Genomic DNA, 24,760 nt, shown 5'->3' on the forward strand with positions numbered 1-24,760 from the left:
CGCAGGCAGCCGGCGGGCCTCCAGCACGGACACGCAGGCAGCCGGCGGGCCTCCAGCACGGACACGCAGGCAGCCACAGTGAGGCGGCCGGTCGCCCGCACAGTGAGGCGGCCGGTCGCCTTCACAGACAGGCGGCCGGCCGCCTTCACAGACAGGCGGCGGGCCGCCCGCACAGAGAGGCGGCCAGCCGCCCGCACAGAGAGGCGGCCGGCTGCCCGCACAATGAGGCGGCAGGGGGGCGCCCGCACAGACAGGCGGCAGGGGGGCGCCCGCACAGACAGGCGGCAGGGGGGCGCCCGCACAGACAGGCGGCGGGGGGCGCCCGCACAGACAGGCGGCAGGGGGGCGCCCGCACAGACAGGCGGCAGGGGGGCGCCCGCACAGACAGGCGGCAGGGGGGCGCCCGCACAGATAGGCGGCGGGGGGCGCCCGCACAGACAGGCGGCAGGGGGGCGCCCGCACAGACAGGTGGCGGGCCGACCGCACAGATAGGCGGCCGGCCGACCGCAGAGACAGGCGGCCGGCCGACCGCACAGACAGGCTCCGGCCGGGGGTGAGGGGGGAGGGAGGGAAATCAGCGCTGGGGAGATTAGTTTACTGTACCAGCAGCAGCACAGGCAGCGCTCCTCTCTATGCCACGTCTACTAGGATGGTAGGAGGGAAAAGCAGGGAGGCGGAGAGAGAGTGGGTGGGCGGAGCCGGGAGCCGGCCGTCCCGCCCGTGGCAACGGGACAAACAACGTAAAGCGTGAAAGTCCCGCTGTATCCGGGACGGTTGGGAGGTATGCAGCATGTTAGAATGTGTATATAAGATCCCACTGGTGGTGGCCGCAGCTTATAGGCCCCAAATCTGGTGACAGGTTCCCTTTAAAGTGAACCTGTCAGGTGCAATCTGCACTCAGAGCCAGGAGCAGTTCTGGGTACATATTGCTAATCCCTGCCTAACCGTCCCTGTATACACTAGCATAGATAAAGAGATCAAGAACAAATATTTTTAAAGATCTTATATCTTATGCTAATGAGCGCGGGGACTAGTCACAAGGGCGTTACTTCACTTGGCTAGTCGGCTCGCATAGCATGTTAGCATGTTATTACGCCCCTGTGTGAGTACTAACACGCTATGTGAGCCGACCTGCCAAGTGAAGTAACGCCCTTGGGACTAGTCCCCGCGCTAATTAGCATAAGATATAAGCTCTTTAAAAATACTTTTTCTATAGATGCCTTTATCTATGCTGGTGTATACAGGGACAGTTAGGGAGGGATTAGCAATATGCACCCAGAACTGCTCCTGGCTCTGAGTGCAGATTGCACCTGATAGGTTCCCTTTAAAGGGAAACTGTCACCAGAAATTTAGCAAAAAAAATAAAAGATTCCCCTCTGCAGCTCCTGGGCTGCATTCTGGAAAGGTTCCTGTTGCTATTGTGCCCCCTTTGAGACCTAAAATAATACTTTATGAAGTCTTACCTTTTTGTATGCAAATCTGTTTTTATGGTCACGGGGGCGGGCTGTCTGGCGTCCGTTATTCCCCCTCCTGCCGCTGTACGCCGTCCCCCATTGCTCATTTCCATACATGAGGACGCCTTCCTCATGTAACTGTCCTCCTGAAGTTTTGTGCATGCCCAGTGCCACTCTCGCGGGAGTGAGCACTGTGCAAAGTGTGAACGCTTTTGAGGTGATTGCGCAGGCGCGAGATTATGGGCGGCGCTGTGATTGTCATCAGCAGCGTCATCCAAGTACCCACCCATAATCTCGTGCCCGCGCTTCTCACTCTGCCTCCACCGCTATGCAGAAGCGCTGGCCATATGAACCACGTTACCTATTACCATGGGCGCGAGATTATGGGCGGCGCTGTGATTGTCATCAGCAGCGTCATTCAAGTACCTGCCCATAATCTCGTGCCCGCGCTTCTCACTCTGCCTCCACCGTTATGCGCAAGCACTGGCCATATGAACCATGTTACCTATTACCATGGGCGCGAGATTATGGGCGGCGCTGTGATTGTCATCAGCAGCGTCATCCAAGTACCTGCCCATAATCTCGTGCCCGCGCTTCTCACTCTGCCTCCACCGTTATGCGCAAGCACTGGCCATATGAACCACGTTACCTATTACCATGGGCGCGAGATTATGGGCGGCGCTGTGATTGTCATCAGCAAAGTCATCCAAGTACCCGCCCATAATCTCGTGCAAGCGGTAATAGGTAACATGGTTCATATGGCCAGCACTTGCGCATAACGGTGGAGTCAGAGGGAAAAGTGCGGGCACGAGATTATGGGCGGGTACTTGGTTAACGCTGTTGATGACAATCACAGCGCCGCCCATAATCTCGCGCCTGCGCAATCACCTGAAAAAGCGTTCACATGCGCAAATCTTCGGGAGGACAGTTACATGAGGAAGGCGTTCTTGTGTATGTAAATGAGCAATGGGGGACTGCGTAAAGCGGCAGGAGGGGGAATAACGGACGCCAGACAGCCCGCCCCCGTGACCATAAAAACACATTTGCATACAAAAAGGTAAGACTTCATAAAGTATTTTTGTAGGTCTCAAAGGGGGCACAATAACAACAGGAACCTTTCCAGAATGCAGCCCAGGAGCTGCAGAGGGGAATCTATTACTTTCATTGTGAAATTTCTGCTGACATGTTCCCTTTAACTGGTAGGGCAGCCAGGATAAAGCAGAGCTGAAGCTGTTGGGAAGCTAGGACCCAGCAGCTCCACAGGCAGGAGACCACTGATGGTAAGCTAATAGAAGCCTGCAGATGTCACTCTGCTGCATAGGTTATTACTGGCCAGTGCTATCTGCAGGAGAGAGAAGTGCTGATTGCACGGTCTCCTCAGCGTCCTGACTCCCCGTGTGTCTGCAGCAGTGAGAAGCCGCACAGGGGGAATCAGAGAACAGCTGCAGACAAACGCAGGCTCCAGGACTGGGGGGGTCGGCTCTGGGGGAGGGGGGGTCGCTCTGCTGCAGGGAGGGGTCGCTCTGCTGCAGGGAGGGGTCGCTCTGCTGCAGGGAGGGGTCGCTCTGCTGCAGGGAGGGGTCGCTCTGCTGCAGGGGGTGATTCATACCTCAGCAGCAGTCACAGGAGTAGGTGCGCGGTCGGCTCTGTAATGAATAGAAGGGAGAAACAGCGAGGCGGGGCTACAGTGGGTGGGTGGAGCCCGGGATAAACAGCCTCACGGGCGGGACCCGGGATCAAAGGCTCAGAAGAGGGACTGTCCCGCTGTATCCGGGACGGTTGGGAGGTATGTATAACTACTATAATACTGCCCCCTATATACAAGTATATAACTACTATAATACTGCCCTTATGTACAAGAATATAACTACTATAATACTGCCCCCTATGTACAAGAATATAACTACTATAATACTGCCCCCTATGTACAAGAATATAGCTACTATAATACTGCCCCTATGTACAAGAATATAACTACTATAATACTGCTCCCTATGTACAAGAATATAGCTACTATAATACTGCCCCTATGTACAAGAATATAACTACTGTAATACTGCTCCTATGTACAAGAATATAACTACTATAATACTGCCCCTATGTACAAGAATATAGCTACTATAATACTGCCCCCTATGTACAAGAATATAACTACTATAATACTGCCCCCTATGTACAAGAATATAACTACTATAATACTGCCCCCTATGTACAAGAATATAGCTACTATAATACTGCCCCTATGTACAAGAATATAACTACTATAATACTGCTCCCTATGTACAAGAATATAGCTACTATAATACTGCCCCTATGTACAAGAATATAACTACTGTAATACTGCTCCTATGTACAAGAATATAACTACTATAATACTGCCTCCTATGTACAAGAATATAACTACTATAATACTGCCCCCTATGTACAAGAATATAATTACTATAATACTGCCTCCTATGTACAAGAATATAACTACTATAATACTGCCCCCTATATACAAGAATATAACTACTATATTACTGCCCCCTATGTACAAGAATATAACTACTATAATATTGCTCCTATGTACAAGAATATAACTACTATAATACTGCCCCTATGTACAAGAATATAACTACTATAATACTGCCCCTATGTACAAGAATATAACTACTATAATACTGCCCCCTATGTACAAGAATATAACTACTATAATACTGCCCCTATGTACAAGAATATAGCTACTATAATACTGCCCCTATGTACAAGAATATAACTACTATAATACTGCCCCCTATGTACAAGAATATAACTACTATAATACTGCCCCTATATACAAGAATATAACTACTATAATACTGCCCCTATGTACAAGAATATAACTACTATAATATTGCTCCTATGTACAAGAATATAACTACTATAATACTGCCCCTATGTACAAGAATATAACTACTATAATACTGCCCCTATGTACAAGAATATAACTACTATAATATTGCTCCTATGTACAAGAATATAACTATTATAATACTGCCCCTATGTACAAGAATATAACTACTAATATACTGCCCCTATGTACAAGAATATAACTACTATAATACTGCCCCCTATATACAAGTATATAACTACTATAATACTGCCCCTATGTACAAGAATATAACTACTATAATACTGCTCCCTATGTACAAGAATATAACTACTATAATACTGCCCCCTATGTACAAGAATATAACTACTATAATACTGCCCCCTATATACAAGAATATAACTACTATAATACTGCCCCCTATATACAAGTATATAACTACTATAATACTGCTCCTATGTACAAAAATATAACTACTATAATACTGCCCCCTATATACAAGAATATAACTACTATAATACTGCCCCCTATGTACAAGAATATAACTACTATAATACTGCCCCTATATACAAGAATATAACTACTATAATACTGCTCCCTATGTACAAGAATATAGCTACTATAATACTGCCCCCTATATACAAGTATATAACTACTATAATACTGCCCCCTATATACAAGAATATAACTACTATAATACTGCCCCCTATATACAAGAATATAACTACTATAATACTGCCCCCTATGTACAAGAATATAACTACTATAATACTGCCCCTATGTACAAGAATATAACTACTATAATACTGCCCCCTATATACAAGAATATAACTACTATAATACTGCCCCCTATATATAAGAATATAACTACTATAATACTGCCCCTATGTACAAGAATATAACTACTATAATACTGCCCCTATATACAAGAATATAACTACTATAATACTGCCCCCTATATATAAGAATATAACTACTATAATACTGCTCCTATATATAAGAATATAACTACTATAATACTGCCCCCTATATATAAGAATATAACTACTATAATACTGCTCCTATGTACAAGAATATAACTACTATAATACTGCCCCCTATATATAAGAATATAACTACTATAATTCTGCTCCTATATATAAGAATATAACTACTATAATACTGCCCTTATGTACAAGAATATAACTACTATAATACTGCCCCTATGTACAAGAATATAACTACTATAATACTGCTCCTATGTACAAGAATATAACTACTATAATACTGCCCCTATGTACAAGAATATAGCTACTATAATACTGCCCCTATTTACAAGAATATAGCTACTATAATACTGCTCCAATGCACTAGTTTCTGCAGCGATTTGCACATCAGGGATTTCAGTACTCGGCCTCGGATTGTAAATTCTCAGTTGTTTTTCTGGATTTCGATCACTTTCGGTAACTCCCTCCCCTGTAAAGGGCAATGAACCTTCCTCCCTCTCTGGGTACAATAGTTACCGGCTGCCGAACCACAAAAAAGGATTTGAGCAGATTACATCATGGAAAGTGACTTTAGTTTTCTGTCTGAGGGCTGCACGTGGGACGCGGTGGGGCGATGTGGTGACATTCGTGGCTCGTGCCTTGAACATCGCAGGGTGTTTTCCATGAGACCTTTCTTTTCGGTTTTCCCTATGAATGAGGGGCATATTTTGGAGGTAGATGGTGTGCGCCTCAGTCACTGCCAGTTATTAATGCCACATGTAATGTAACTGACTCCACATTGTTTTTCCTGAAATTACTTTCCCTCCTTTCTTCCAAGAGCCAAAACTTTTTTATTTTTCCATCAAAACAGTTGTATAGCGCTTGTTTTTTTTTTTTTGTGGGACAAGTTGTACTTTTGAATGACACCATTCATTTTAACATATAGTATACTGGAATACAGTAAAAAAAATTCCAGTGAAATTGCAAAAAAAAGCAATTCCACAATTATTTTTTATTTTTTTATTTCCCATGTTCAATGGTAAAACTGACCTGTCAGTATGATTTAACAGGTCAGTACAATTACGCAAATACCACACATCCTGGTATATATCCTCATCTTGGGCCCCTTCCTGGTATATATGTCCTCATCCTGGTATATATGTCCCTACCATGGGCCCCTACTGATATATATCCTCATCCTGGGCCCATCCTGGTATATATGTCTTCATCCTTGGCCCATATTGGTATATATGTCCTCCTCCTGGGAACATTCTGGTATATATGTCTCCATCCTGGTATATATGTCTTTATCCTGGGCCCATATTGGTATATATGTCCTCCTCCTGGGAACATTCTGGTATATATGTCTCCATCCTGATATATATGTCTTTATCCTGGGCCCATCCTGGTATAGATGTTCTTATCCTGGGCCCATCCTGGTATATATGTCCCCATACTGGTATATATGGTCCACATCCTGGGCCTATCTTGGTATATATGTCCTCATCCTGGTATATATGGTCCACATCCTGAGCCCATCTTGGTGTGAGGGCTCATCCTGTATATAAGGAGCTGTATGAGAGCTCATGCTGTATATAAGAGGCTGCGTATGGGCTCATACGGTATATAGGGGGATGTCAGCATGATTAATTGTTCAATATTAAGTGATACAATTAATGTTAACGCACACCAATCACCAGGATTTTCCTATATAACCTATAGCCAGTGCTATACTGGCACTATCAGGCTGATTCTATACGTACCTTTAGTTGTCAGCTCGGATGTATACGTTTTGAAACACAAGCAAATAAAGTTTGTAAATTCAGCAGCTCCTTGAGTGACAGCAGCTGCTGATCAGCTGATAGCTGGGGGGTATTCATAGTTATCCCCTCCCCATGTTACTTATGCTAATTGTATTATGGAATCGTTTTACTTTGTGACTAGAAGGACTTGTGCTGATGTCATACCCATGTGACCAGAAGGGGCGGGGCCTCAGCCAACAGAAAAATAATGCTGCTTCCTGGTATCAGCTATGTTGGCTGAGGCCCCGCCCCTTCTGGTCACATGGGTATGACATCAGCACAAGTCTTTCTAGTAACAAAATAAAACGATTCCATAATACAATTAGCATAAATAACAGGGGGAGAGGGTAACTATGAATACCGACCCCTGCTATCAGAAGCTGTTACTTAAGAAGCTGCTCATTTTACAAACTTTACTTGCTTGTGTTTCAAAACCTATACATCCGAGCTGACCACAACAGGTATGTATAGAATCAGCCTGATAGTGCCAGTATAGCTCTGGCTTTAGGTTATATAGGAAAATCCTGGTGATTGGTTCCCTTTAATATAAAATAATAATTAAAATTATTATATTAAAATTGAGCATAATTAATTTCAACCTATTGTTCGTCATCTACACCAGTCATGGTGTCTATGACCAATTAGTCACCATGCAGTACCGCATTCCTCCTACAGGGGCACTCATCAGGACAATTCCTGGTCCCATCAGCGTACATTGCCTGGATTACACAAGGCTCGGGCTAGGAATATCACAAACCTCTTGCCTTGGGAGATGTTCCTCTGTGTTTTGGTTCCCAAAGACGGGGTCAAGAAATTTGCAGAGAAACTGATGACAAGTATTTATCACTGTTTATGACTTGTGGAAGGAAACTGGACAACTCAGAAGAAGCCATTGTAAGGAGCTAAGTGGCCACATCCCAGGTCACGCCGTCTTATCCCACACCCTGAGGCAGCTGTAGAGGAACCATCTCCATCACACGCGGGGGCTTCACTTAATTAGCTTTAGGAGGTAACAGAAAGCAGAGGAATAATAACCTACCATACATATACTGAAGATTCAGAACCAGGAGTCCTCGAAAAAAAGCAGTGACCCAACGCCTGTCCGACATTCCACCCTGAGAACATATACAATAGCATCATATACATTATCCAACACAGCGGAAACATACATAGACAGAATCCTGCACCACTGGTGGACGGCAGTGCCCAAAATACTAGAAAGGTCTCACTCAGACATCCATATTACCAACCTTGTCATATCTCCTCCTATTATTCCATATATCCTCACTGTATCTCCTCCTATTACTCCATATATCCTCCCTATATCTCCCCCTATTACTCCACATATCCTCACTGTATCTCCTCCTATTACTTCATATATCCTCCCTATATCTCCTCCTATTACTCCATATATCCTCCCTATATCTCCTCCTATTACTCCATATATCCCCCTATATCTCCTCCTATTACTCCATATATCCTCCCTATATCTCCTCCTATTACTCCATATATCCTCCCTATATCTCCTCCTATTATTCCATATATCCTCACTGTATCTCCTCCTATTACTCCATATATCCTCCCTATATCTCGCCCTATTACTCCACATATCCTCCCTATATCTCCTCCTATTACTCCATATATCCTCCCTATATCTCCCCCTATTACTCCATATATCCTCCCTATATCTCCCCCCTATTACTCCTTATATCCTCCCTATATCTCCCCCTATTACTCCTTATATCCCCCTATATCTCCTCCTATTACTCCTTATATCCTCCCTATATCCCCTCCTATTACTCCATATATCCTCCCTATATCTCCCCCTATTACTCCTTATATCCTCCCTATATCCCCTCCTATTACTCCTTATATCCTCCCTATATCCCCTCCTATTACTCCATATATCCTCCACATATCTCCCCTATTACTCCATATATCCTCCCTATATCTCCCCTATTACTCCATATATCCTCCCTATATCTCCTATTACTCCATATATCCTCCCTATATCTCCTCCTATTACTCCATATATCCTCCCTATATCTCCTCCTATTACTCCATATATCCTCCCTATATCTCCTCCTATTATTCCATATATCCTCCCTATATCTCCTCCTACTACTCCATATATCCTCCCTATATCTCCTCCTATTACTCCATATATCCCCCTATATCTCCTCCTATTACTCCATATATCCTCCCTATATCTCCTCCTATTACTCCATATATCCTCCCTATATCTCCTCCTATTACTCCATATATCCTCCCTATATCTCCCCCTATTACTCCATATATCCTCCCTATATCTCCCCCTATTACTCCTTATATCCTCCCTATATCTCCCCCTATTACTCCTTATATCCCCCTATATCTCCTCCTATTACTCCTTATATCCTCCCTATATCCCCTCCTATTACTCCATATATCCTCCCTATATCTCCCCCTATTACTCCTTATATCCTCCCTATATCCCCTCCTATTACTCCTTATATCCTCCCTATATCCCCTCCTATTACTCCATATATCCTCCACATATCTCCCCTATTACTCCATATATCCTCCCTATATCTCCCCTATTACTCCATATATCCTCCCTATATCTCCTATTACTCCATATATCCTCCCTATATCTCCTCCTATTACTCCATATATCCTCCCTATATCTCCTCCTATTACTCCATATATCCTCCCTATATCTCCTCCTATTATTCCATATATCCTCCCTATATCTCCTCCTACTACTCCATATATCCTCACTATATCTCCTCCTATTATTCCATATATCCTCCCTATATCTCCTCCTACTACTCCATATATCCTCCCTATATCTCCTATTACTCCATATATCCTCCCCTATATCTCCTCCTATTAATCCATATATCCTCCCTATATCTCCTATTACTCCATATATCCTCACTATATCTCCCCCTATTACTCCTTATATCCCCCTATATCTCCTCCTATTACTCCTTATATCCTCCCTATATCCCCTCCTATTACTCCATATATCCTCCCTATATCTCCCCCTATTACTCCTTATATCCTCCCTATATCCCCTCCTATTACTCCTTATATCCTCCCTATATCCCCTCCTATTACTCCATATATCCTCCACATATCTCCCCTATTACTCCATATATCCTCCCTATATCTCCCCTATTACTCCATATATCCTCCCTATATCTCCTCCTATTACTCCATAGATCCTCCCTATATCTCCTCCTATTACTCCATATATCCTCCCTATATCTCCTCCTATTACTCCATATATCCTCCCTATATCTCCTATTACTCCATATATCCTCCCTATATCTCCTCCTATTACTCCATATATCCTCCCTATATCTCCTCCTATTATTCCATATATCCTCCCTATATCTCCTCCTATTATTCCATATATCCTCCCTATATCTCCTCCTATTACTCCATATATCCTCACTATATCTCCTCCTATTATTCCATATATCCTCCCTATATCTCCTCCTACTACTCCATATATCCTCCCTATATCTCCTATTACTCCATATATCCTCCCCTATATCTCCTCCTATTAATCCATATATCCTCCCTATATCTCCTATTACTCCATATATCCTCACTATATCTCCTCCTATTACTCCTTATATTCTCACTATATCCCCTCCTGTTACTCCATATATCCTCTATATATCCACCTATTATTCCACGTATCCTCCCCTATATCTCCTCCTTTTACTCCATATAGCCTCACTATATCTCCTCCTATTACTCCATATATTCTCTTCTATATCTCCTATTACTCCAAATATCCTCCCCTTTATCTCCTCCTATTACTTCATTTAGTGTCCCCTATATCTCCTCCTATTACTCCATATACTCCTTCCTCTATCCCCTCCTATTAATCCATATATTACTACATATATTACATTATATTACTAAATATATCCTACCTATATCTCCTATTACTCTATATATCTTCTCCTCTGCCTCCTCCTATTACTACATATATACTCCCTTTATCGCCTCCTGTTACTCCATGTATCCTAACTATATCTCCTATTACTCCATATATCCTGCCTATATGTCATCCCATTACTCCATATACCTTCCTTATATCTTCTCTTGTTACTCCATATATTCTCTCCTATATCTCCTCCTCCTATTACTCTGTATATCCTCCCCATATCTCCTCCTATTACGCCATATATCCTCCCTATATCTCTTCCTATTACTCCATATATCCTCCCTATATCTCTTCCTATTACTCCATATATCCTCCCTATATCTCCTCCTATTACTCCATATATCCTCCCTATATCTCTTCCTATTACTCCATATATCCTCCCCTATATCTCCTCCTATTACTCCATATATCCTCCCTATATCTCCTCCTATTACTCCATATATCCTCCCTATATCTCCTCCTATTACGCCATATATCCTCCCTATATCTCTTCCTATTACTCCATATATCCTCCCCTATATCTCCTCCTATTACTCCATATATCCTCCCTATATCTCCTCCTATTACTCCATATATCCTCCCTATATCTCCTCCTATTACTCCATATATCCTCCCTATATCTCCTCCTATTACTCCATATATCCTCCCTATATCTCCTCCTATTACTCCATATATCCTCCCTATATCTCCTCCTATTACTCCATATATCCTCCCTATATCTCCTCCTATTACTCCATATTTCTTCCCCTATATCTCCTCCTATTACTCCATATATCCTCCCTATATCTCCTCCTATTACTCCTTATATCCTCACTATATCCCCTCCTGTTACTCCATATATCCTCTATATAGCCACCTATTACTCCATATATCCTCTCCTATATCTCCTCCTATTACTCCATATATCCTCTATATAGCCACCTATTACTCCATATATCCTCCCCATATCTCCTCCTATTACACCATATATTCTCCCCTATATCTCCTATTACTCTATATATCCTCCCCATTATCTCCTATTACTCTATATATCCTCCCTATATCTCCTATTACTCCATATATCCTTTCCTATATCTCCTATTACTCCATATATCCTCCCCTATATCTGCTCGTATACCCCTATTACCATACATGTAGGATGGCGGACACGTACCTGTATTTGGGGACGGTATTGCACATCTTCCTCTTGGCAGTACTAGGGCTGGGGACTGTCAGCTCTCTTTTTTCTTGTTGTCTTCTGTTTTTCGCTTCCTCTTTCCTTTTCCGTTTTCTCCATGTGTCTGCAGTCAGTGTGTATGAGGTTCCCATATAGCCGCAGACCCTCCTGCCGTACCCCTCATCTCAGCGCCTCTCTATTGGGGGACGCTTTGGTGTGTCTCTTTCCTCCCCTCTCTAACCTCTGTATGTTGCTGTTCCCGACACCCACATGTTGGGCTGCACTCACTTCCTCCTGCTGCTGTATGATATCACCACACATCATCATCAGTGCACGGGCTGCTTAACCCCTTACTGCCATCTGTAGCTCTCACTCAGTCATTGCCATGCTGGCTGTTTCCCATGCTTTTACTCTTCTTGCTACTAGCGGTCTGTTGAGTTACTTCCATATGCAAATACCTTCTTCAGGACTTGAACGTTAATGCCCTCTTTCGGATTTAGCCATCCTAAAAGTCAATATCGACTCTTTACTGAATGCCAAACCAGACATTCAATTTGCAGACACCTGTTTTGGGATGTTTGCTCCTCATCAGTGCAAAGCAGGAGATCTAATTTGGCCAGGTAAGAAGCTGATGACTGGTGACTTCCAGTCTCACATGAACAGTGGTGGAGACTCCTTCCTTCTCAGAAACTCATACCTCTTGGCCCTATTCTAGGAGCCAGATTTAAGTGGTGGTTGCATGGTTGCCGAATTTATGGGACGTATGCGATCTATATGGAGATCGGCCAACCATCTGATGTATACAGGGGCTTCCCACCACTTTCTCCTCACAGATTTTGTAAAGAGAGAAGATTGGACATGTTGAGGTGTCTGAAGGTGTAAACCACCATTTGGCTAATTGTTACCGAAGGTGTCTTTTGTACTTCCCTAAAGATGTTTAGCTAGAAATGCCTGTATTTAAGTAAGAAAATGGTCCCCATAGGAGGACAACTCCTTTAAGCAACTATTATCTTCCTAGGAGGCCTCTTCTCAGGTCCATCCAGTCCAGACGTGAGGAGAGTTGAGGGATGAAGATGAATCCATCAACTTCTCGTTATTAAGACACCTAAAATAAAAGCCTCTTTCCGGAGACAATTGAGTAATAGTTATGGGAACAGGTGGACTGACGATGTCGCTGAGAGACTTTACCAGAATCCACAGCTCAAGAATCGAGAGGAAAGGAGCCAAGAAACATACCAGGAATTTCAGCCATCACATCTACTGTGAGGAGGACAACAATGAGCAACTCACATCTCAGCTTCCTAGACCCTAAATTTATTGGGGTTATCTGTCGTGATTACTGAATATATGGTATTTTGTATGTGGGGAAAACCCAATTAGATCCCTCAAATAGTAATAATAGGCTTTGCCCGGTCCATGGGCACTGCTAATTGTAATATTGTGATGCCTATGATGACTGGCTCACGTCATGTGGTGGCCGAGCAGATATATGATTATTGTCAAACATCAAAGTGACAGGACCAATGGAGATAGGTGAAATAATATAACCACAGAGCTGTGTGTCACACGGAGTCATGGCGGCATCAGACGCTGTTCACACTACAGATTCTGAACCTCCACACTATGGTTTTTCTGGTGTTTCTGAGCTGCACAGGCAGGCTCGGGTGTTGACCAGCTGTGTTCTCTTTAATGGTTAGGATAGCAAGAGATAAACTCTACAAGCCTGCTTGTTACCTCTGGGATCACATGTTGTTGGAAACCTATCAGTTACTCCCTGCCTTTTTAAGATGGTGGAATCGGTCTTCCCACGTCGACTATAGTCTTATGCTGTGTTGGTCTGTGTGCTGTTGTGTCCTAGACCTGCTGGTGATTGTGTTGAAAGAAGGTAGATAGGAGCTGCTGGCGTACCTAATTGTGGAATTGTTGAATTTACATGTGGTGGAGTGCTCAGATACTTGCCTTGAGGAACGGAGCTCCAACTAACAGGCATCCAGGATGTGCCGGATTTGCTATTAATTTGGTGATTGTGTTGCTTTGCGTCTGATTTTGTTGTAGAGAAACCCATTGTCTTGTTTCCTTCCTGCTCTTATTTTCCTCCTATGCCCTTATTGTCTTATACCTCTGTGTGATCGTCCTGTGAGGTATAAGTTTTGTTTTCCCCTGTTTGTCTATCTCTCATGTCCCGGCCCTTCCCAGGTGGTATAATATTAGTAATGGTCAGGAGTAGGGCCAGGGTGGCAGCTCAGACATCCTCACCTTCAGAGATACCTCTGAGATAAGGGAGAGCTAGGATTCCCCTAGCTCCTGTCCCCTAATCACAGTGACATTGTGAAGTCCTGGGGCCTAAACTTGTCTTCCCCAAAAATTAAGTCTGGTGGGAAGACACATTGAGGGGTTATACGGTACCTGAATATATGGGCTAGTAGCCGTGCGTATGGTTTTCTGGATGGGAGTGAGTGGTCAATGCCAATAGGGTTGATCAAGAGTTGTACAAAAAGGCCCGATTACAAAAGTTATTTGATTTAGACAGTCAGACACTTCTAATTTTTTATTTGTATGGCAAAATAGACCCCAGGTTTTCACATGTAGTGTAATAATATACAAATAAATAACACACCAGACGGTATATGTTACATATGTGATTGGTCACGGGCCCACTAGGGGCTGAGAACAGTACATCGATCAAACGCTCGTGTGATATGCCCTCTCCGATCTGGGTACGTCTCCATGATCGGGGGCAATGTTCAGTCTTAGCAGAGGGAGCTAATCTGACTTTTACTACATCCCCACTTGCAGCATGTGTTGGACAAACCCAGTGCTGCTTCCCTTCCTCGCCTTTCCACGGCCCGTATGGGGTCCTCTGGTACTCCATGTCTACTCGCTGTGGGATCTCTCCAGGTTTGAGGAGATCCATAGTCCAAGATGTCACCATTGTGGGGTCGTAAGTTGGAAGCCCACTCGTTAAATCCTTCTTCTTCATCTGAATTCATATCTGTGGGTCCTAGGTTCCCAAAAAGATCTCCGAGATCACCTGAAAAGAATACATGATATGTAAAAGTCAGCAAGGCTGTGACATTTTATTACGGGGGCTCTAGACGAAACTGGCCACAACAAAGAGGACTATGAGGTAAGATGGTGTCCGATCTGATGCCGATGTGAACTGTGCACAGTCTTAACGTCAGTATTTACATGCGGCTCTGCTCATGTGGTTTCCTGTGGGTACGATCACTCACTCCCACACACTAAAAACACACTTTGGTTAACTGCTGGGCCGGAACGGGGTCTGTGGTGGTCCATCACCTTATCTCATCCCATAGAAGACAATGGCCCACAGATAGGAGGAGAAGCCCACTGGCAGTGTAATAATAGAATGTGGCAGTGTCGGACTGGTGTGACGTGGATTCTGGTGGGGCTCACACTATTTCCTGACCCTCATTCACAAATATCTTGCTGATCCTTATTCTCACATTGCCATGTTTTACAATTATTGTTAATGGCAGCACATTTTTGGTAAAAAAGATCAATTACACCCACATACCATATTGCCAATAAACCATGCCGTTTGCACACGTGGTCAGTGGGCTGTTGTCACGCAGGGACACCAGGAGTTGACTCATTGGGAACCCCTGAGACTAAATACACCCTGAGCTTTCCCTCAACCCAGAGGTAGACTTGATGGTAGTGAGGTCTGAGCCACCAGCATCTCCCTATCTCCTGTCCAAGGTCCTGATGTAACACCTCCACACCCACCACCCAGGGGATGGGATGGGACAGTAGTCACAAAACCCCACCGACTAATAACACAGACAGGGGTGACAACAACAGACACGTGCCCCAAAAATAAACACAAGGGGGACCACAAAAAGGTGCACATGAGGTAAATAAGGGGAAAGGAACTAAACAACAGGGTTACTTCTACACCAATCAACAGCAGTAACAGATAACACCTACAGAAGATGATTTGTTGGGAATGGGTGAGAAGATGTGCCCTGGGGATGGAGGACACTATGTAATATGCTGCTGTTCTTTTATGTCATTTTGGACTATATATCTATATAATATAATACACTAGGTAGTTAAATAAATGTTGAGATGCCCTATGCTGAAAGTATATTATACTACTCACATATTGTACTGCAGAGAGGTCCACCAGGGAATTCCCCGGTCCTCCGGTGGGCCAGTCCATGACTGAATGGTTGGAACACCAGCACCGTGTGTTAGTTATTTGCACACTGCCCAAATAAATGTTCATCTCCTGGGCATACCGAGTGTGTTATATCAATACACTATTCAGATAAAGCTGCAAAATTTAGAAATCGGGAGGAGCAGGGCTGTCCTTCCTGACATCTGCTGATCATCGGAGATGACGGGGTGGTCACAGATATTTAATTCATAACTTTAATGCTTTTTGTAGCTTTTTTAAAATTTATTTTATTTATAAAGCACCATTATTAGCACAGCCCCTTTCAGACGTCATCATCACTGTCCCCATTGGGGCTCAAAATATAAAATCCCTTTGGAATGTGGGCGAAAACTCACACAATCTCCTTATAGTCTTGTCTTTGGTGGGATTTAAACCCAAGACCCCGGCGCTGCAAGGCAGCAAATGCTAAACAATGAGCCATTGTGCTGCTCTTAGAAGCTGCTACAAAACTTTCATTTCTTCCTCTGGAATCTGATTCATGGCTGTAAATTTATTGCCGGATCCTACAACGTCATTATTTTTGTGCCATGAATGCGAGTACATGTCTGCGCACGTTACCAACTGCTAACCTCTAATCAGCTTCTTAAGATGTTTGGTGGTTCCCCCTTCATCTAATCCTATCAGTCCTCACATGTATTCCCCAGCTTCATCTCTTCCCCACAAAACACAATATAAGAAAGTGGATCCAAAATATAGTATATAGTAGTTATATTCTTGTATATAGGGGGCAGTAGTATAGTAGTTATATTCTTGTACATAGGGGGCAGTATTATAGTAGTTATATTCTTGTACATAGGGGCAGTATTATAGTAGTTATATTCTTGTACATAGGGGGCAGTATTATAGTAGTTATATTCTTGTACATAGGGGCAGTATTATAGTAGTTATATTCTTATACATAGGGGCAGTATTATAGTAGTTATATTCTTGTACATAGGGGCAGTATTATAGTAGTTATATTCTTGTACATAGAGGGCAGTATTATAATAGTTATATTCTTGTACATAGGGGGCAGTATTATAGTAGTTATATTCTTGTACATAGAGGGCAGTATTATAATAGTTATATTCTTGTACATAGGGGGCAGTATTATAGTAGTTATATTCTTGTACAGGCTACACACCACTTAAAACTTGATGAACAGACAAGATGAAATTTGGCCTAGGAGGCCAACAGCAACATTAAAGAAGGTGCAAGAATTTCTGGCCAGTGCTGGTTGTGTGCTACACGTGACAACAATCTCCCATATATTTCATATGTCCGACCTATGGGGTAGGGAGGCAAGACAGAATCCTTTTCTTACAAAGAAAACATCCCACCTGGCTAAGTTCTGTCAAAACCTACATGAAGTCTGCCAAAAGCATTTGCGGAAAGGTGTTAAGGTCAGAAGGTATGTTTGGCACAAAACCAACATTGCTCATCACCAAAAGATCACCATACCCACGGTGAGGCATAGTGGAGGCAGCATTGTGCTTTGGACTGTTTTACTGCAGCTGGAACTGGGTCTGTTGCCATTGTGGAGGGAATTATGAATAGTTACAAATATCAGTTATAGCAAAACCTTCTTGCTAAAAAGCTGAATATAAAGAGGAATTTCACCATTCAGCGTGACAATGACCCCAAGTGACCTCCAAATAACCAAAAGGATGGCATCACCAAAAGATCAAAGTTTTAGAATGGCCCAGCCAGAGCCCCAACCTGAATCCAATTGAAAATCTGTGGGTGACCTGAAGAGGGCGCTGTACATAGGAAATGCCCCCTGAAACCTGACAGATGTGGAGCTACTGCAGGGAAGATTGGGCAAAGATTGGTGAGTCTAGATGTGCCAGGTGATAGACCCCGACCCAAAAAGACAAAATGCTGTCATAAAGTCAAAGAGGATTTAAGAAAGTATTAGAATAAGGGCGTGTATATTTATGCAAGCGCATTATTTTAGTTCTTTATTCATTCAAAAAGATTCATAATGTCAAAGGAAACTTAACGTGTTAGAATAAGGGTGTGTATATTTATGCAAGCACATTATTTTAGTTCTTTATTCATCCAAAAAGATTCATAATGTCAAAGGAAACTTAACGTGTTAGAATAAGGGTGTGTATATTTATGCAAGCACATTATTTTAGTTCTTTATTCATCAAAAAAAGATTCAGTCAAAGGGGAAGTAAAGTATTAGAATAAGGATGTGTATATTTATGCAACAAAAAAGATTCACAGTCAAAGGGAACTTAAAGTATTAGAATAAGGGTGTGTATTTATGCAACCACATTATTTTAGTTCCTTAGTCTTGAAATTAAATTGTACAAATTTTAGGGCAACATTAAAGGTGGAAAAAACTTCTGAAATGTTTGGGGGTTTTTTTTTGCTTGACAACAACCTGCCATTTTAACAGGGGTGTGTAGACTTTTGATATCCACTGTAGTTCCATTCTTTCACATAATGGATGGGTTTTCTAGTAGTTAAATAGATGAAAATAAGACGTAGCTCCTTCCTCTCTTTTCTCTGCAGCTCCTATACTGAGCAGGAGTGTAAATGAGAGCACTCCTATGATGGGAGTGACGATGTTGTGCATGGGATCTGTTACAGAATTAAGGTATATCAGCAAGAATGCATTATTTCATAATACTGATCTTTTACATTAGTTACTTTGTGGTTTCAGCTCGTACTGAGGTGACCTGAAAGCGTCCGGTAGGAGGTTTTTACCCACATAAAAGGCCAAAGAACACATTTGCAACAGCTGACGATCCGCAGGTTGGAGGTCAGCGTTTTAGAAGTTCTCCACTCTTGCACATATAATGTCCATGTGTGCTAATGGGGACAACATGGCTGCACGAGGCTTCTTGTTTCACGAGATGACACGATGCAAATGTGAAGGGTTGAATGGCCAGGAGTGGAGACGTCTCTGCAAGAGTGAAATTTTCAATCACGACCCCCCTTCTACAGAGGAACAATTTCCATGCCCCATTATTTATCAGGTTAAATGGTCCAAAGTAATATTGAATTTCTATCCCACCTTTTGTGCCACCAGATACAGAATGAGGGATTTTTTTGCTCAGCCTAATAAAAGTGGATCCATCCTAAATCATAGCCAAAGCATAACTTAGAGACAGTGTTCCTAGCGGTAGTTTGGTGGTAGTGCTCCTAGCGGTAGTTTGGTGGTAGTGCTCCTAGCGGTAGTTTGGTGGTAGTGCTCCTAGCGGTAGTTTGGAGGTAGTGCTCCTAGCGGTACTTTGGTTGTATTGTTTGGAGGTAATGTTCCTACCTGTAGTTTGGTGGTAGTGTTAATACAAGTAGTTTGGTGGTAGTGTTCCTACCGGTAGTTTAGATCTAGTGTTCCTAGCGGTAATTTGGTGGTACTTTTCCTACCGGTAGTTTGGAGATAGTGTTTCCACCGCTAGTTTGGCGGTAGCATTCCTACCTGTAGTTTGGTGGTAGTGCTCCTAGCGATAGTTTAGTGGTAGTGCTCCTAGCGGTAGTTTGGTGGTAGTGCTCCTAGCGGTAGTTTGGTGGTAGTGCTCCTAGCGGTAGTTTGGTGGTAGTGCTCCTAGCGGTAGTTTGGTGGTAGTGCTCCTAGCGGTAGTTTGGTGGTAGTGCTCCTAGCGGTAGTTTGGTGGTAGTGCTCCTAGCGATAGTTTAGTGGTAGTGCTCCTAGCGGTAGTTTGGAGGTAGTGTTCCTACGGGTAGTTTAGTGGTAGTGTTTCTAGCGGTAATTTGGTGGTATTGTGGCCACCGGTAGTTTGGAGATAGTGTTCCTACCTGTAGTTTGGTGGTAGTGTTCCTACCGGTAGTTTAGATATAGTGTTCCTAGCGGTAATTTGGTGGTACTTTTACTACCAGTGGTTTGGAGATAATGTTCCTACCGGTAATTTGGAGATACTGTTCCTACTGGTAGTTTGGAGGTAGTGCTCTTACCGATAGTTTGGAGGTAGTGTTCTTACCGATAGTTTGGAGGTAGTGCTCTTACCGATAGTTTGGAGGTAGTGCTCTTACCGATAGTTTGGAGGTAGTGCTCTTACCGATAGTTTGGAGGTAGTGCTCTTACCGATAGTTTGGAGGTAGTGCTCTTACCGATAGTTTGGAGGTAGTGCTCTTACCGATAGTTTGGAGGTAGTGCTCTTACCGATAGTTTGGAGGTAGTGCTCTTACCGATAGTTTGGAGGTAGTGCTCTTACCGATAGTTTGGTGGTAGTATTCCTAGGTCACGTTCAGATGACTTTAGTCGTTTGGCGGTCCTAAAGCTTAAGAGAAATTGCTCTATTCCTACATGACTCCGGTTTGTACCCCTGCAGAACTCTAGTTTGGGTATCATTGCCCAATATATTAATTCCAGTTTGTGAGTCAAAAATATAAAAAAGAACTATGACGAATACCGCATGATTTGTTTCTACACCCGGGTTAATCATAAACCTAAAAAGTACCTGACAGCTCCGTACATGTCACGTTTAGCAAATACACATTTCCCATTAAATAATTCTATTTGTTTTTTTTTCTTACAAATTTTTTCTAACACCCCATAACTACATTAAAAAAAAAATGTTCCCAAAATATCAGAACTGCCATTTTTTTAGTCACTGTGTCTTCCCCTATAAATGCAATAAAAAGTAATGAAAACATCTATATATATATATTATATATATATATATATATATATATATATATATATATATATATATATATATATAGATACACACTGGAGATCAAAATTAGAGAGCAACACACTATTTCCTAAATGTCACGGTCATTGTGTCGTCTTATATGATTATTTCCTAACATGAGGAAACTCGCAGGATTTGCTGCTTATTTCATAATCTGAATTTATTCCAAAGCCCAAAATAAAAATATAAATGAGATAAATAAAAAAAGACACTGATCAAAAATGGAGAACACTTTCAGATTCCTGCAAGTTATTGGTGTTAATCTGCACCTGGTGCTAATTTCCTTAATTATCTGATAAACTCTATGTAACTGGCAGTCGAACTTTCCAGTTTCCACTGACTTTGCCGTTTCAAAGTGACTGAAATCCTCCGGCAGCAGGTTGTCCAGATGAAGGCAAAAAGGGTGACCCTATCAGTCATAGCAAGAGAAGTTGGTCGTTCCAAGTCTGTGATTTTGAGAATATTGCATCTTTACAATATCCCAAACTCTTTCAAGTGCTTCAAGCAGGCTGGTCGTCCTTGAAAGACAAATGCAAGCGAGGACAAGATAATGTGGAGAATCTCCATGGATAATCATTTCCACACTGCAGCTGGAATTGCCGCCAGTTCAGCACTGAACAGGGTAAGGATCTGTCTCGTCATACAGTGTCACAATGTTTAAGGGCATTTGGACTGCAAGTCCACTCTGCATGACCAAACCTCTCATTAGCAGAAAGAATCACAAGCCTAGACTCACCTTTGGTGAGGAGCATGTTGTGTGGACAGAGGAGAAGTGTCCACAGATTGTTTTAGTGATAGCTTCAAGAGGAACCTCAAGACCCACCTCTTCCAACAAGCCTACAACCTACAATAGCCCTCAGTCCAGTAGACCACTGCCCAACCAGCTCTGTCCTCACCTATTGTACCATCACCCATCCCCTGTAGACTGTGAGCCCTCGCGGGCAGGATCCTCTCTCCTCCTATACCTGTCTGTTTTGTACTGTTAATGATTGTTGTACGTATACCCTCTTTCACTTGTAAAGCGCCATGGAATAAATGGCGCTATAATAATAAATAATAATAATAATAATAAAAAAAGCAAGTTTAATTTATTTGGGTCTGATGGGAAACATGTTTGTCGACAAACTGGGGAAAGACTTAACCCAAAGTGTGTTAAGAATGGATTGAAAGGTGGTGGAGGAAGTGTCATGGTTTGGGGAATGTTTTCTGCAGCAGCAGTTGGACCTCTCATACAAGCTACATGAAAGAGTGAATGCAAGTGTGGATCAGAACCTTCTTCACCTCACGCGGTTCCTTACTTGCGTTCATCACTCAATCAGCCAGCAATTTTCATGCAGGACGCCATTGTCACACAGCAAAACTGGGAAAGCAATTACTGGAAACAATGAAATGGCCACAGCCCAGACTCCTGATATAAACCCAATAGAAAACCTCTGGAAAATCTTTGGTGACAAAGTTATGGCCAAGAAACCCACAACAGTCAAAGAACTGTGGAAGGGACTGGAAGAAGAGTGGGCCAATATCCCACCAGAGCAGTGTGAGAGACTAGTGATGTCCTGTGGCCGCACATGTGCTGAAGTCATTCACAGCGACGGCCGGTACATGTACTGCTGGTTGTGACTGTTGTTACCTGAAGAACATTTACCGATCATCTCTCTGTGCTACAGTCATTGCTGTTCTCTAATCATCATCATCATCATCACATTTGAGGCAAAATAAAGGTTTTATGTTGATAAACTTTGGATCTTTTGTAAAACCCTGTTCTAGTGGCATGGTGCACCCCTTACAGAGAACCTTCACATGTTCATCAATGTAGATTACATTATTTCTGGAAAAAACAAATGATCAGACATTGTTCTCTAATTTTGATCTCCAGTGTATATTGTATATATCCACATTCTTTATCTTTACTCTTCTGGGCGATACCTTGGATTTCTGAGTGTAGAGTGGGTGGACAATGAAACCGGGCACATCAAAGACAAGAACTTGGGACTTTGGCTCCCACGATTAGTCATATTGCTAGACATACGGTAACAGTTATTTCCTGACTTTGTAGACCTGAGCTCTAGCAAAGCGTGATGATCTAAGTTTATCCTATGCAATGTCAGCTCAGAAGATCAGATTGTCCATTTAAAGGGTGAAAATAATCCATGGGGCTTTAAAGAAAACCATCACTGCATGTCCCCGATGGGGCTCACAACCCAACTTCAGTATCAAAGACACATGGACAATAGAGCTAATGTAGGAACCCAATTAAGTCAGCAGTGCGTTTTGGGGGTATAGGAGGTAATGGGTGGTCCTGGAGGAAACCCAGCTAAGCTCAGGGAGAAACTAAAGACTTGGCCACCAGAATGTAGACTATTCTAAGCATATCCGTCACCTATTTTCTAGGAGCAAAGAATCTAAATTAGGTTACAAGTAAGAAGGGTTTCCTTCGAAACGCGTCAACCTCTACTACACCTGTACATTGGGATTATTTTTGGTGATGCATTGTTTCATGGAGTGTTTTATGGATGTGCTGGATATATCTGGACTATTCTAAGCCTGGACCACCACGGTAATGCAGATCTTGTCCCAAGTTGGATTTCAACCCAAGACCCCAATGCTGGAAAGTAACAAAGCCAAGCCATGAGCCACGGTGATACAGATCATTACTGAATGATGCTCTACTACCCTGGAGTAACTCAAGACTGGCATCTGATCTGGTGTATCCAAGCTTATCATGGGTGATACCATCTCCGAAGACCAACCAGTACTACATATACTACTTACAAAGATATATTTCACCCACCTGTCTGCATGATGTCGTTTCGTCTCCACCGGGACCCTCCGCATGTGAAGATGACGGCTCGTATGAATTCTCGTCCACACAACTTCACCCCAATTGTTGGCCCTCTGACACTGCCATGGGCGCTGCCGTGCAAGGCCAACAACCACAGAAGTGTCAGCAGAGCTGGTGCCAGTCGTTGCTGCATTGTGCTGGGTGGACGGCAGCAACAGGTGACAGAGGAATGAATGAGAACATCTTCAGGATGTGCTGGACAGCCTCTTATAAGGAGGCGGCGTGGACCTGAAGAAGAGATAAGCACCTTCCCTCAGAGACCCCCCTCCCAGGACCAGCTCTGAACGTAGAGATAACCTTTCCAAAGCATAATCAACCAGGAATTATTCAGAGCTCGACCGTAACAGAAAATCACTCATTTACTACTTGACAAGTCTGTTGGACGCCATTACACACTGTGCACCAGAGATTACACATATACACTCCAGTGATGTCACTTATCACTGATCCCCGATGAATAACATCACAGAGGACTATCTTGATGAATCTAACGAGCCCAACCATATCCTCTCATGGCAGGTGTCCACTCTTGGGAAAACAAGCCGGAATGCCACTGGGTGTACAATAGGCAACACTTGTCAGAAGTCCTTAAATATGTTCTACCAACTGGGTGGGAAAAGTCCTCGATCCACGTTAATGATACAAGAAAATAAGGAAATTGGGGAAGGTCTTGGCAGCAGGAACCAAAATGAGGTCCAACAGAAGCGGCCAGATATGTTTGGCCCATGAGGGTTCAACCTCCGAAACTGCGGGCCGTTCTGTACATTGATGAGGCAGCTTGTAATATATAAGTATTTCCATCACGGTCTTCAAAATATGCCTACAGCCAAACAATGAAATTAACTTCTTGTGCTCCAGAGTCAGACCCAAATATCTACTATTATCAGGCAAGCT

At 43.0% G+C, this 24,760-nt stretch overlaps 2 protein-coding genes across 3 annotated transcripts in view; both read right to left on the reverse strand.

Moving 5' to 3' along the window:
* IL27RA (interleukin 27 receptor subunit alpha) overlaps positions 1-12,480 on the reverse strand; it is a 57,261-nt gene extending 44,781 nt beyond the window's left edge. For both annotated transcript variants that reach the window (XM_075346642.1, XM_075346641.1), the window contains exons 1-2: positions 12,169-12,480; positions 8,109-8,184 (exon numbers count right to left, since the gene is read on the reverse strand). In XM_075346642.1, the coding sequence (XP_075202757.1) occupies positions 8,109-8,178 (70 nt within the window). In that variant the 5' untranslated portion in view covers positions 8,179-8,184; positions 12,169-12,480. The remainder of the gene's footprint in view (positions 1-8,108; positions 8,185-12,168) is intronic.
* Positions 12,481-14,684: 2,204 nt separating this feature from the next.
* RLN3 (relaxin 3) lies at positions 14,685-24,035 on the reverse strand. The gene is made up of 2 exons (XM_075346647.1): positions 23,816-24,035; positions 14,685-15,202 (listed from the first exon to the last, which is right to left on the reverse strand). Exons 1-2 carry the CDS (start codon positions 23,997-23,999, stop codon positions 14,922-14,924), a joined length of 465 nt encoding a protein of 154 aa, XP_075202762.1. The 5' UTR covers positions 24,000-24,035; the 3' UTR covers positions 14,685-14,921.
* Between the last annotated feature and the right edge of the window lie 725 nt (positions 24,036-24,760).

This window comes from Anomaloglossus baeobatrachus, chromosome 4 (assembly GCF_048569485.1).
Source record: "Anomaloglossus baeobatrachus isolate aAnoBae1 chromosome 4, aAnoBae1.hap1, whole genome shotgun sequence".
Lineage (NCBI taxonomy): Eukaryota > Metazoa > Chordata > Amphibia > Anura > Aromobatidae > Anomaloglossus > Anomaloglossus baeobatrachus.

Excerpts from the sequence above, each read along its gene's own strand:
- RLN3 (XM_075346647.1), bottom strand. The coding sequence starts at position 23,999 with ATGCAGCAACGACTGGCACCAGCTCTGCTGACACTTCTGTGGTTGTTG. Across the intron at positions 15,203-23,815 it reads AAACGACATCATGCAGACAG|GTGATCTCGGAGATCTTTTT; the intron begins GTGGGTGAAATA and ends TATTCTTTTCAG.